Source organism: Argiope bruennichi, chromosome 6 (genome assembly GCF_947563725.1).
Source record: "Argiope bruennichi chromosome 6, qqArgBrue1.1, whole genome shotgun sequence".
Lineage (NCBI taxonomy): Eukaryota > Metazoa > Arthropoda > Arachnida > Araneae > Araneidae > Argiope > Argiope bruennichi.
Window position 1 is genome coordinate 70987855 of NC_079156.1, and position 16009 is coordinate 71003863.

The 16009-nt window shown below is 28.4% G+C and overlaps 1 protein-coding gene across 1 annotated transcript; it reads right to left on the minus strand.

The window, feature by feature from the left end:
- Positions 1-1171: 1171 nt before the first annotated feature.
- Positions 1172-15757, minus strand: LOC129971111 (uncharacterized). Its single transcript, XM_056084593.1, has 5 exons — positions 15618-15757; positions 10656-10921; positions 9253-9435; positions 7625-7728; positions 1172-1283 (listed from the first exon to the last, which is right to left on the minus strand). Exons 2-5 carry the CDS (start codon positions 10910-10912, stop codon positions 1261-1263), a joined length of 567 nt encoding a protein of 188 aa, XP_055940568.1. The 5' UTR covers positions 10913-10921; positions 15618-15757; the 3' UTR covers positions 1172-1260.
- Between the last annotated feature and the right edge of the window lie 252 nt (positions 15758-16009).

Below are 16009 nucleotides of genomic sequence, written 5' to 3' on the forward strand. Positions count from 1 at the left end.
CCCCGTCGGGAAGATTTCATAACAATGTTGATTGGCATTTTGCGCTAATAGAGATATACAGAAACTTTTCTATCCCATATCTTATTTTTTATATCATGAGTATAACCTTTTGTGATTTGAAATAGTTTGACATTCTGAGTTTAATACTTTTGTCCTCATTTCTTCAAAACGATTTGCATTACTTCCTTCCAATTAGTCTATAAAAAGAGATTCAAATGACCATCTCCTTTCAGAATTTAAAAAAATCGATTTCATGATTTAACAAAATTACAGAAATTATTATAAAAGAACTGACTGCAATTAAACTCCGCTTCGAAGCTAAATTAAATCGATTGAAATGGACATCTAATTTCAAGTATGACAGATAATGACATACCCTTTATTTATACCTTAATCTTTTCAATGTTCCACACCACAGCAATATCATGACATTTGGAATATCTGTTTCAACGGAATAGATCTTGAAGTCGTAGTTCTTCAGAATTAAGATAAGATCTTGTTATCAATATTAAAATCCAACTTTAAATTGAGATACAAAAGAAACAAACATTTTAATAATTCACTCAAAATAAAAATTCAATTTGGTTTTTTTTTCAATACATTCTTATATTTTTAAACATCAAGCTAATTATACATTAGTAATTATTTAAATGTACATTACAGTGCATATCATTTGTGTAAAAAAAATGTAGAGAATAATCAGATAATTGTATTGTACTTTAGAATGTTATATTCCCTTGTTTAATGAGAGTGTTAAATGAAGTATCACCTTCAGATATCAGTGTTTTTAATTTTATTTATTTTATTATTATTATTTTTGTCATTCTGAAAAAATCTCTTTAATATTTTTAGAATATATTTATACCCAAACTATATTTCTAAATATTTGTGTCACATTTTATATATTTTTAGAGTAAACCTTTATTGTATTTTCATAGAACAGAGAAATTTCGAACAAATTCAGCGAATTTCGAAACACATTTTTAATTCATAGGATAGCATAGACAACAAGCTGATGCATTTAATAAGGCATTCTTACCAATACAGAAACGAATTTCAATTATAGTGCCATTAATTTTTATATATATGTTTTTGAGTACGTTTTTTATTTTAGTAAAAATTAAAAAAAAAAAAAATTGGTAAATTTGTTTAATACACGAAAAACAAAACATAAAGTATAAATGTTTTTATTTACAAGAAAAAATTTTCCGTAATAACAAAACGAATAAAAATCTTTCGATCCATTATGACATGTAGCCATCAACTTAAAATCAATGCCAATTCTGAAAAAGAAAAAAGAATATATTAGCAATTTACATGCAATATCATTGAAGTTATAAAACTTGTTGCTATTACTTACATCATAAACAATAAAGAGATAAACAGAGAAATAAAAATAATTCAAGTGAAAAATATCTTTGTTTTGCAACTTTTTGTTGCTACTGTAAGTACATAACAATAATCTCATCGAATTGAATTATTATTTAACAATTTGACATGTAAATACTTTTATTGTAGATATTTTTTATATGTATGTAGTTTATAAGCCACATTCACAATTAAAGGGTTAAATTAATAATAAAAGAAGATATTTAGAAAGCTTTTGTATTAAAAAAATTTCAGTAAATGCTCAATAAAGAATATTTAGCAACATCACAAAGAAACTAAATGAAGGCTAAACATCTGTGCTTACTGAAAACATGCATGAATTAGAACAAAACTAATTCAGTGATTCACAGAAAATATTTTGAATAATGTTTAGATTCCTTCATAGCCAGGACCAGGTTATGAACTAGGTAAAGTAAGCAACTTTACCTATTTTGTTATCTAGGTACCTGAAACATTAGCTCTCCCCCCATCACCACCAAAAAAAAAATTTCTTTCTATCTCTCTATATATTTTATAAGTTTTAGGCTTTCATTTAATTTACAAGGGTTTTGAACATAAACTGATTGAAATTCAAATCATGAATAGGTTAATTCCTAAAACACCATTTTAATAATCCTAATTATCTTTTAATGTTTTAAGCTGGATTGCTTAAAACTTTAAAACAAATATTACTTTACATTTAAAAAAATGCCAGATTTTATAATTAAACATTATTTAATTATATGACTGATTCTATATGTAAATCAATAGTAAGTGTTCAAAAGTTGTTTAAAATTGTTTCAAATTTGATTTTTTTTTATATGAGAAATATTGAAACCAATACTCTCAAAAGGGACCCATAATTAAAATTTTTTATTGTTATAAGAATACATTGCAGAAAACTACAGACATAAACAAATAAACAATCAAGATCAATAAAAAAAATGTATCTGACTATGAAAGTTAAGGACTAAAAAAAAAAAAAAAAGAGAGAGAGAGAGAAGGGGTGGGTGGGTAGAAGCCAAAGAGGCATTGTCAAATTTCCCCTAGAGGGTTTAATCCAGGTCTGTTCAGTCAGTAATTCATAGAAATGATTGATTAGATTGAATTTTCAAATTAAGTTTCATGAAATATCAAAAATTTCTGATTCTCTGGTCTTTTTGTAAATGCCAAAATTGAATTTTATGTCATTATTTTTATAGTCTAAAATTCAAAAAAAAAAAAAAAAAAAGTTTCAAAAATGTTAACAATGAAGGGTATTATTTCTGTCTATATTTAAGACAAAAATTCTTACACATTTCCCATTTGTAATCCATTTGGAGCAGAACAAATTTGCAGCATTAAAATTGGAAAATGAATTTAAAAGAGCAGCATGCGTTAAATAAGAATAAATTCAGTTTTCAACATCAATCAGTTTTAATCAAACTCTTCAAGTTAAGAAGATTTTTTAAAAACAATTTTAGCTTATAAGATAATAAAAGTCAAGATGACAAATAAAAACATTCGCACCCTCAATACTACTTTGTAGAATCCCATTTATGGTTGACCTTCAATTTGAGAAACTTAAATTAAAAATAGATCATGAAGTTTTCTTAAGGAAGAAGCATATTTTCAAAAAGGACTATATATAATGAATACACATCATTATATTAGAGCTTTAATGATATTCCCGCAATAGTACAAAATTCGAATGCATAAATAACATAACAAATAAATTACTATCAGTCAATTATATTGATAGAAAATAAAAAATATTACATTTCTTAACTTTAAGATAACACACAAGACATTTTTTTTTTAATTTCTCGTTTACAGTAGTATATACGTAAATATTGTAATCGTCAAAAACTTCGAACTCAAGATTGTTACGAACCTCCAAGTTTCAGACCTCTGAGTTTTAAAAACATATCCTTGACAACATGTTTGTCTGTCTGTGAACACGATGACTCAAAACTTTTTTGAATGAGATGGATGAAATTCAACACATGGAAACTGACTATCAAATTTCTAGAATTCTATCAAATTTTGAACGAAATCCAGTCATAGGAAATCAGTCTAACAGGATATTCAATTATAAATGAAATGAACTCGATAAATTCTGAACGTAAAGAATCAGATAAAATTTGGTATACAGGTTCAGCAGCTAAAATACAGACTTTTATCAAACTTTGAACCAAATCTGTTCTTATCAAGTTTTAAACCAAAGTGTTGATCGTCCGTCGGTTTGTACTTTCGAATACATGTAAACGCAATAACTCATAAACGAATTGACTTAAATCCATAAAATTATATCTTTTGACTGCAACTGTAGTTCTTTGTCAAATTTTGTTTTCATTCGGTCGGCAAAAAGCATTCAAAATACATATTCGCAGGATAGATTCAATAAAAATGTCAGATTTAAGGAAAACTCTATATTTCGTAACTATTGTCCGCTCATGCCATGCAAGGTATCTGCGGTCTTACACAAGGTTCATCGTTTTATAGGAGTGAGAGGGCTAAGTCTTGAAGTGAAGAGTATGCAAGAAAGTTTTGGTAAGATCATTTTCACTAGCTAATTCCAGAATTTCATTAAATTAAATGGATGACTGTATGAAAACACACTGTCTTTTGTAAAGTTGACAATAAAAATTTTTTCGAACATTATACCAGTTCCATAGCGTAACAGGGCTAACTAACGAAAATTTTCTCTTTCTTTCAATTATGTAGACAAAGATTCACGCCATTTACAAAATTTGCAAATATATGTTTATTCAGAGCAACATATCTCAAATTTAGATGGATATACGTATTTCAGAAATGTTGGTTTATTCATTATAGGAAACCTGCCATATAGAAAAAGTTGTCTAATTCAATCACCATTACTTAAAAATTTAACTATCATGCATACTGTTCTTTACTTTGATTGGTTAACAATAAACTTTATAAGAAAAGGGTAGAAAAACATAGCATTTAAAATATCTTTTATCAGTAAGTCGAACAAGAAAATATATTTGGCTTGCAATTGAGTACATGCCAGTCAACTTTCTTAGAGAACGATGCATTTCAGTAAAGAGTGCGCGCTTTTTTTTAATGCCATTTATTTATGCTGTATGTAATCATAATATAAAGAATTGGAACATCACATCAAGAACTTACAGCCTCGTTCTAGGAAGTGTATTCACAGAACTGTTAAGTCATAATAATACAGAAACTTACATTTTGGTTCATTTTTCAAAATTACCTTCATACTACAGCACGAACAGATCAAAACATTCCAAAAATGACAATGCAAAGAATACTTAAATGTAGTAATTGGTATCCATACAACATTCGTGGGCTCTAATTGTCTGGAGTTTTGCTTTTGGCTCCTACTTTGGGTACTACCCACCCCTCCGAAAAATATAATTTTAATCGACAGACGAATATCACTTTAATATAGATAGAAACATCAACCATCAAAATGGTAATTTTTTTTAAATCATAAAAATCCATTTTTTGTATAAAAAAAATATCATTCTTATTTGTAGCAATTTTTTATAAATATGTGGTGCGACATTCTGTAAAGCAATACACAGTTTTGTGATCGATATGTTGTTACTTTTTAATGGCATCATGATGAGTCATATTTCATATTTGTAATTGCAACTATACAGTGCTCCTCATTTACCAGCTGTAAGACGATGATTGAATGTGAAATTACTTAATAGATGAATTAGTTTACAAGGATCTGTTGAATTCTCCTGGATCTTGAATTGGCTATTGATATTGTGGTGAAAGTTTATAAGCCAGTTAACAGCTACGTTACACGAGGAATTGCTTTTGTATTGTGGTCATGTTACTCGGCTGCGAACCATAAAGTTCCAGTTTCTATCCTCGCCCATACCAATCCGCAACATTGATGACCTCGGACGAAGAACCTTCAACCTTCGTACAGCTGTTGTGGCGCCATCTACCCGCAGCAACCCAAAGTCGTCAGACTAACTTGACGCAGCAACACAAAAAGGCCGCAGCAACAGAAAGTCGTCAGACTCACTTGACGCAACAGCAACTACTCACCCACACACGCTCGTCATAACGCTTGGCGCTACTCAAATGGGCAGAGGCACATTAGACTCAACAGCTAATACATCACCATTCAACAGCCATATCGTTCGTCTCACCTCCGACTCACTGGAGGGAGAGTCTGTGGTGAAAGCTTATAAGCCAGATAACAGCTACGCTACACGAGCAATTGTTTTTTGTATTGTGGTCATGTTTCTCGGTTGCAAACCACAAGAACCTAGGTTCTATCCTCGCTCATCACAACCCGCCACAATATACTGACTTGATGCCTTCTGACTTTTATTTATCAGATCAGTTACATTCTTCTATATATATAATAGATGTCTGTGGATATGGCAGATATTTGATGGCGAATTTAAGAAGCCTGCTTTCATGTCGCATGCAATGAACTGAATCTCGAATACACAAATATTGTTATGAAAAAGCAACTTTGCATGGGTGTCATTTTGAATAGGTTTTGTACACCTCAAATAAAACATTATACGATTATTTTTTTAATATTTAATAAGAACATTATTATTTTCTGATTTCACCTTTTTAACAATCTATTGTGATACTGCATTATCCCTGAAATGTATAGTGAATGATTCATTTTAACTCCAGGCTAAGACATAAAAACGTGGTGGATTTCAAAAATTTGCATTTTAATATCTCAGCAAATTTTGAAGAAAGAAACATAAATTCTGCCTGTTTATAGATAAGTGTAAGAGAAACAATATAACGACGATACTTTTACACTACAGAAGGCCATATAAAAATTTATCTTCGTAAAAACTTTTATTATCAACCTGTACAAAAATCAAAGTGTTCTCATGGAATTACATATCTTATTAAATGGAACTTAGCATTTAAAAAGTACACAGTTAATTGACATTTAAGGAGATAAATACTTGTTTCATTTTTTTGGCATCCTGTATATGCTATTTTCATACTAAGTGGTTAATATGCCATTCAATGGTGTTTGAATTATCATTTATTAGCATATTTATTTGAAACAAATAATACATAAAAGATTTCATCTTTATTATTATTTGAGTATTTCAATACGTGTGCAAGTTTTTATAATGCCATTAGAGTAGAAAAATTAAATATAAACAAACTAAAGAAACATTGTACATTAAAAAAAAATATTAGTACAATAATTAAAAATTATTGATAAAAAAAGATACCTAAAGTTATCAAATTTGTTGAATATATAAATATGATTCTCATTCCTTTTTCTTTTTAAAGTTAAAAAAGACACTTACACCTTTTTATTTGTATAAAATTAAAGATGGAATTATTTAAAATATTTTCTCCTCAGAAACTACAACATTTAAATACTTCCGGGCAACACACGAATTCCGCAAAGAAAAAAAAAGTCTGGTTATTTAAATGTAATCCAGCTATCAAACCAATTTTTAATAAGTGTGTGGGGATTTTACTTCTCTCCAGAAAAGACACTCTACACCGAGTAAAGCAAACAAAAGTTTGAAGGAGGAACATCTGGTGAAAATGGTGGGTGGAACAACACATCAAAGCGAACATTCTCGTGTTGAGAAACAATCTTGTTATGACATTCGCCTTATTCTGTATGGTTCTCTTTCAATGCTTCATTCAAGTTTATCAACTTTTGTTTGTATCGTTCATCATTAATGGTTTCTTCAAGTAATATCTTCAAGCAATTTTTTTTTTTTGACTTATCATGTTTTTTGTCATGTGTATTGAAATAAATATTTTTAAATCGTTGAAACCACTCTTTGCATGTTCTATTCCATATGGCATGTTTATTATAAAAGCCTAACAGTAACCGATGTAACAAATAACTTCTAATAAATAGTGGTTGCTTGACTCAAAATTTAACATGATTCCAAAGTTAAAAGAAATTTAATTACTAACCGGATATCATACGCAAATTTTAAAGAGTTGCTGTCAAATCTTTCAAATATACTTTCTGATTAATTTAGAGACAAGCAGTACTACTAACGCCATCTATTAAAAATAGGCGGAGTCACATTTATACACCTGCAATAATTATAAAATATTTTTTTTTAAGCATTCAAAATAAATTCACACACACGCACGCGAATAGAATAGAAACCTGGAATAAAATAAAAATATTTTATTTCTTATTCCAAAGTACAATAGTATTTCACTGCTCAAAAACTAATAGAACTTCAGTAGAATATATTTAAGAATTTGCATTTAAATGTAAAAATTTCAAAGATATATATACCTTTCAAAGCTAAAGAAATATCAGAAGTCTTCCAGCATCCTGTTATATTCTCGAGATTTCCATCAAATGTACAATAATCGATGGTGAACTTTCTACCATTATGACTAAAAAGTTAAGAATAAAGACAGATTTCCATCTCAATTCTACTAAAAGTACATTCAAAGTTATAGATAATCCACATTGTTTTGAAATCCAATTTTAACAATTTAGTGCACTAATAAAATTTTAACAGATAATAGCCGCCTTTGGCGACCAGTTGTTCAATCACTATGTTAATAATATTAATGTAATAAAATCAACTAACGCTGATTAACCTAGCGTAGTGACAAGGAGGAGTACATCCATCTCTTCGATTTTTTTCTCAATTCAAAATTCTAGACATCAGTCAGTAATATTTGAAGACATAATCAAACTTGATATATGGTTAAATATGATTACAATAATAAAAAATTTTATTTCCCAATTCAGTACCTTTTCTAACTATGTGCGGATATTTTATTGAAATAATTTAATCACCAAAAGAAAATATGTTGCTTCTGCGAGGGCAGCAAAGCTATATTTGTTCGATGGAGAAAAACGTCACTATTGTTTTCGGTGAATGTAATATTCGTACTCATCAAAATCAAGTTTTTAATTGTACATTTCAAAATACATTATTTTTATATAAATAAATACATAAAATCAGATGAATAGATCATATTACTGTTTTAAATATATATAAATTCTTTCGATTTAGTTTAGTTATGTTTAAGTCCTGCTTTAAAGCAACACTAGAGCTGTTTTGGAACAGACCTCGTAATTTTGAACAGCGATCAGATGACAAAGACCACACTTGAACTGGCACCCCCTCTCCAAGCTTTCACACCACACAAGCGGGAGGACGTTTGGCCCCAATGAATTTAGCGTGCATCAGACCCACTTATTGGTCTGGGAATTGGGTCTCAAACTTGAAACCCTCCGGTTCGAAGGTTGAGACCTAACCATCAGCCACTGCGTCCCATAAATTCTTCTGAATCGATTTATGTCAAGAGGCCTAATCAATACGATTAGTCGGTAAAGAATGATACAGTCGCTAAATATAAGAATTAAATGGAAAATGCATGAACATTCGTATTCATAAAGAGAAACCAAATACTGACTAAACAAAATAAGTTTATAAATTTTTTTTATATTGAAGCAATTTTTACTAAGCAAATATGTTAATGTAATTAATTACACCAACAAATTAATTTTTAAGCATTAACAATTTTTTGAAAAGTATATGCATTACTTGATGCTCCAAACTAAATAAAAATTGACACATTTTTGGTTTTTAAATTTATCAAATTTTATTTTTAATATTGGTTAATAGATAACTTTGCTTTCAAAAATATGTATCATGCCTTTAAATTTTTAAAAAGGCTTTTGTATTTAAATTAATAAAAGTTATTTCTTTTCATATTGCATAATAGGAAATAAAGAAGTAAGAAAGGAAATGAAAATTTCTTGATATATAAAACAAAATGCCTCCATTTTTATTTACCTCCACCATTCATATATTCAAGTATTTCTGTAAAGTTATTATTGGGTGAGTGAAATATTTCATAAATACAATGCTCACTTTACCCACGTATGAAATAAAAGGATACTTATTAATAAACGTCCTTTTGAAGGTATCTAATGCCTCTATTTTTTCAGCAATACTGCAAGAGAGTTCATCAGTTTCACTTATGTCTGTCAAGGTGACGTTATACTGTACTCCACTTCTGTACATATTAAAGATTCTATCACATTGTTTGATGATATTGTTATGAATTATTTCTACATCAGTCCTAAAAAAAAGAGGAAGTAAAGAAACATAATTCATATCTTTAAAAGTTCATATTTTCATAAGTTCAAATAAAGTTTCATAAATCAAATTTTTAATCATATTTAAAAAAAATTTAAATTTCAAAAAGATAATAGATTATAATTTATAAACAGCAACAAAAATAGTAATACTCATTATTTGAGAGAAAAATTCATAACTTCAAACAGTTAAATATCATTGAAAAATCAAGAATTGAATTAACGAAGGAACCAGTGGCAGTGGTCTCCCCAAAACTTTCTCGCATGCTTTCTTATAAACTTGCCATGCCAGAGAATGCCTTACACAGCATTGGCGTTCAGTAGAAGAAATATTAACTTTTGGTGTAATTTATCAAATTTTACTGCATCTGTCGTGTCATCCTTGGCATGCGTACCCAAAAATCGAATTTATGTTTTAAAAATCGAATGTCGTTCTCTGCCGACTGAAAAAAAACATGACACAAAACTGTCACAAAATCGTATACCAAATTTTCCATGTTCCTGCAATTGCAGACCGACAAACACTCATTCCGTATATAAATTTAGCTCAAAATTTGACAGGCATCTATACGAAAGATGCTAAATCTGTGTACAGAATTTTATCTATCTAGCTCTCTTCGTTGGTAGTTATTATGTTAACTTATATTCGCAGATCTGGACAGACTGGCTTCCTCAGAACAGATTTTAATCAAAATTTTATAGTAATCGGCAAATTTGGTATAAAGACCGCATACCAAATTTCATCTATCTAGCTCAGAACGTTTTTAAGTTATTTGGTACTTTCCCGTTAGCCGGGCGCAAGCGAAAAATCGCCAAATAATGTAGAATTTTGCCAAATTCGCATTTGGCTCACAATTGGCGACATTTGAGCCCGGCTAACGGAAAAGTACCAGTTATTTTTGTCACAGAGAGATGAACAGTTTTCAAAAATGTGTTTTTCGAATTCAGTAGAATATAACATAGAGATTCGTCAAAATCTCAAGTTCCAATTTTTTGAAATTACTACACTTCCTCTATACGAGAAAGTAAAAAGCAATTTTTCAAAATTACTTTTCCTCTTTGAACCACTTTATCAGAATCAGAGCATTATCATAAAAAAAGTACTCAAATTACTTCATAAAAAAATAAAAACATTTTTTTCCTAGAATATTTAATATATTTATTGCTTCATCATTTATGAATTTTAAATCTGTAATATACTTACAAAATTTTTTGAATAGCAGATTTTTCTATCAAAATTTCTTTCCTGATACAATTCTGAAGTTTTCTTTTGGCATCTGGATCTATTTCATAAAAGCATGTATCTTCAATATATGAATCTTTAATTTTCTTAAGAGTCGTCAAATGAGCAACCAATAATTTAACATGACTTAAGCCTTCATCAACAGCTGTAGAATAACTTTTACAGTCTTCTGTTATAAATTTTAAGCACTGAGTAATATTTGAATGAAGTTTTTCCATAATTTATTTCTAAAATATAGAGAAATATATTAATTGTTAATATCATTAATAATATAATATGCTTTAAATATTGTTACTTAAAAATCACAAGATAGTACTAATGAAATATAAATTACCAAACTATATAATGAAACTTTATAGTTTTAACAAACTATATACATGATATCATTAAATATTATATTGAAATATTTATTTTGTTGAAAAATTATTTTTACATAAATGAAAAAGATTATGAACTAAAACCTAGTACTTCCAACTGACAAGAAAATGAGCTAATTTTGCAAAGTATAACAGGAAATAGAAATATCTGTGTAACAACTGTAATCCTTTGAAAAAAAAAAAAAGAAGAAGAAGAAGCAAAAACCCCCTGAGAAACACACAGTGTTTTTATTTCAAATTAAGTTATCTTTTGGAGTACAACAAGGAAAATCTATAAAATGAAGATTTCAGTGAGGGAAAAACTGCCTTCATTTTTAAGGTAGTGGGAGATAAGATTTGTACTTAGTTATATATGAACTTATTAATTTTTGCTTTGTTTTCTGTTAACAATGAAAAGAGTCATCAAAAACCTATTGATACAATAGAATCTACAATATAATCACACATTGCTGTCTGCACACTGGAAATGTTTAAAATATTCCTAAATCTTTTTGTTTGTACCATTATTGAATGCAAAATCCAAATTTCTGTTTTGGCATCTAACAACGGAAACAATTGTGTGTGTGTGTGTGTGTGTGTGTGTGTGTGTGTGTGTGTGTATTTAAACAGATTAATTTATAGGTGAGTGAACAAAATCAAAACATAAATAAATAGCAAAGGTAATGAGTTGAAAACTGCAATTTTTATTATTTTATATTTATGTTGATTATTTATATACTCTCTTGGGCTAAATTGTAGGTTATTGCTAATACTTTTTAAATTTTGTAATCATCATCACATTTTTTTTCTTTTGTTAGTGGATCATATTTTTCTTTTGCTAGTGGATGTATATTTCATTCTAATTTTAGTGATTATTTTTTGCTACGCATGATTGTGAATGTTGTGAATAAAAAAAATCCCACTGTAAAAAAAAAAAAAAAAATCGAATTTTTAATGTTATTATATATTTACGTCTAAAGTGTACTACAAATAATATATTTTATAATTTCTGCAATACTGTCAATTTACATAATAATTCCCACAATAACTTTTGTAAGTTAAACTGTGACAATCAGATTTGAGATATTATTAACAAGATAAGAGCACATTCAGATGGGCACATCTTTTAATAAGAAAATAATTAATTAGACATTAGGTCATATTGCACAGATTTAATTATGAAAAAGAGGAGATTCTTAAGAGTTACTGGTAGATCAAGCTCTGTAGGCAAAAGGAGCAGAGGATCAGCTGATAAAGCACCCATGTAGACATAAAGTAAAAAAATTAGATGTATCTTTTGGTTCAAACTTGCTTTCAATATTAATTTTGGAGTATTTAATAATTTAATGTGCTTTTTCTAATATTAAAAAAATCATATTGAGCATTCATAGTGAAGCACAGATTTAAAATGCTTTAATACAATCTATTTACCAAATTAGATTTGAAACAGAACATTTTTAATTAGAATCATCAGTATTAGAACTGAAATCATTTTTTAAAATCTCATGGTGAATATTTAAAGCTGTTCAAGTGAATTAAAATGTAAAAAGTATCAATGGAAATTAGGAAGTCGAAAACACACTGAAATATTAACTATAAAGTACATTCAATCTCACAATATTCCAAAATCAATTGAAGATTGGAAATGAACCAGCAGTAGTAGTTACTACAGAACTTTCTTGCATATCCTCTAAATAAGATATTATTCCCTACCTCTCACAAAAAAAACTGTAAACCCAGAGTAATGCAAAGAATGCCTTGTATGAAATTGGTGTACAATAGTTATCAAAAATTAACCTTTGGCATAAATTTAACATTTTTACTGACACTTTCATGTGATCATTAGCAAATTTTTTGGTGATCAATCCCTGCCATGCAATTAATAGCATCTGAAAATCAAATATGTATTTCAGATGCATTTTCCACAGTTAACTGAAACCGAAATTTTATATAAAACTACTGTTCTAGTCATAAAATCACATACCAGATTGGATATATTTAAGTCATTGCATTTTTCAGTTATTGTGTTTACATGCTTCTTAAAAAAGAGATCGATAGACCTGCAACTCCTTGTTGGATTAGGTTCAAAATTTGATAGGTTCTTACAATATAGATGTTAAATATGTGAACCAAAATTATTCCATGCTGATCTCTTTGTTTTGTAGCTATCAAGTTAGCTTGTATTTCAACAGCAGTACAGACAGAATTTTTTTTATTGGATTTTACTCGAAATTTGATTAAACTCTACAAATTGGTGTAAAGACCATATACCAAATTTCATCAGTCTGCCTCAAAATATTTTTCAAGTATTTTAATCACAGACAGATGGATAAACATATTCCAAAAATACTGTTTTCAGAGAGGGAGATCTAATATGGAGATATGTCAAAATCTAGAATTTTTTGATAATTCCAATATTTTCTTTATTTGTCTTATATGAGAAAGTAAATACAGTCAGGGCCAAAATTTAAATATTATAAGAGCATAAAAAATAAGTTTCTGGCCAATTTTGGTCCTTAAGGTGTTTTCGAAATCAGTGCTTCTTATCTCATTATCATTGCTTATCCTTTAATCTGTGTAGGTATGCATCATATTTATTATCTTTAAGAATTTTTTTTAATGCAATGTGATTATTTCAATACACAATTTATAATGCTCTGAATATAAAATAGTAAACTAAACAATTAATAATATGATAGTGGTCATGGCCGGCATCCTACCTCCTCCATAGAACCTCTTCCCTGTGATCTGGGCGTCCCGTGTTCGAGTCCTGGTTCGGGCAAGGTTGTTCCTTACTCTGTGTTTTATCTGTGAGGCGTGTCAATGAGCCCCCCTGTAAAAAGGGGCTGTCTAAGCGAGTGTTTGAGTTTGTATTAGCTGTATTGTATTGAGTTTGTATTGTACTAGCTCTTCAAATGAGCTAGAAGTCAAGCTTTGGGCCCTTGGGTGTTCAGGGGTCTTTACCTTCAGAAGCTACTGCTCCCCTCTTCTGGTTAAAGCAGATACAGCCTCATCATCATGAGGGTAATCATAACATTTACTACATCTTCCAAACCACTTATTAGAATATTTATGACAATGCTAAAATCTGCTAACACATTTTTTTTTAACTTCTTAAAATATGTTGAGCAATTATAGTGATTTTTTAGGTTTAAAAAAAATAGGTACAGATAATGTTTTAATATGAGCTTTTTTGGAACAATTTATCCACTTCCATTCACCAAGTGTTCAATTTAAAATATTTTGGTATTGTCTCCAATTCCTGGTAAAAACAAGATAAAATTCTGAATTGGTTCATTCTATGACTTAGACCAGATCTGTATATGATTACAAACAGCAGTATATACAATAATAAATGCCATCTTTATGAATTATATTTAAGTAGGGACTTTAATATAATACTAATAAAAACTAATGTATGAAGAAGACTTGAAGGAAATACAAATACATAGCAAAATAATTAATAATAGTTCAGGAATTGCAGATATAACCACAGTTCTGTAGGGTGGTGGTTCAGCATCATAAAATAATTATGCCAATTATAAGCACCCAGGTGTGAACATATGATGTGGAAAGTAATTGAACAATAATAAATTTACATGAAAAGTATTTGAGATATTAAAAAAATGTAAAATTATTACATAAAAGAAATTGTAATTCTAATTGATCTCATTCAAATAATAAAATTCAATTTCGAAAATGCTGAAATCTATGTTTCCGTAGAAATATGTCACATCTTAAATTATTTTCTCAAAATTCTTTTGAATTTAAAAATTTCTTTTGAAATACTAACAATAAATCATAAATTCTATTAAGATTCAGAATACTTAAAATAGTTAAAGTTAAAAAATAGCTTTTAAATTTCAAAATATATTTTAAAATATTATGCTTATAATATACCAATTTATTATCTATAAATAACACAATTTACAAAATTTTATAAAATAATAAATAATTCATTCGTTTTTCATTAGAATCTGTTTAGAATGACATAACAATGTGTTTTAAACCATTAAAGTGAAATAATAGTATGGTCTATTTCAGCAGCTAAATCAGAATAAAATGTTTACTATAAAATCTAGATAAAATAGAATAACAGCTCAGTCACTTTAATCAAGAAAAAATAAATTTTGTCTATGAAAATTTACATTTTATGAACAGTAAATCACAGACTACTAATCAACAGATGCTATTTTTTTAAGGAAACATATGACTATCTTATAACAATATAATAAGGATACTTTACTATGTAAAAAGTAGCACTGGTTATTTTCCCCCCATTTTTTTATTAAGCCCCAAAAAGAACCTATTTTATCATTGTCTTCAACTGTCATAGCATGAGGGGGGGGGGGGGGGGAAGTTATCTATAAATTTAAAATTTTACTGTTGGCATAAAAAAATTAAGCTTTTATCTTTTTTTTTTACTAAAACGCGAAATAAAATCTAAAACAAGTTTCATTATTTTTAATCTATGGCAAATCATAGGCCGGGAAATTTTAATAAATAGCACAGCAATATTCAAAAATAATAAAAAAAGTTTTAAAAAAAGATTCCTCATTTTACTTACACTCAGTATCATAAATAAAACATAATTAAAGGATTTCCATTTTTTTAAATGCTTTTTGTCAAGAGAGCTACATACATAAACAAACTGCCATGCGGTCAAATCTAAACAAATTCATCTGCTTATTGATTGTTTACAATGAACATTTCATTTCATTTCTATATCTTTCACAACAGTATAAAACTAATATTGAGATGATCCGATGTCTATCATACATTGAAACAGAAGAAAAAAATTGAAATAAACATTTATTCACATTCCTAAACACTATTTTCATAACGAGATATAAATTTTGTTACTCAATAATAGTTGATATTTATATGTTGTGAAGAGCTAACACAATATAGTTTCATAATTACATTCATTCTTTAACCATTGTATTTTCCTATTAAAAT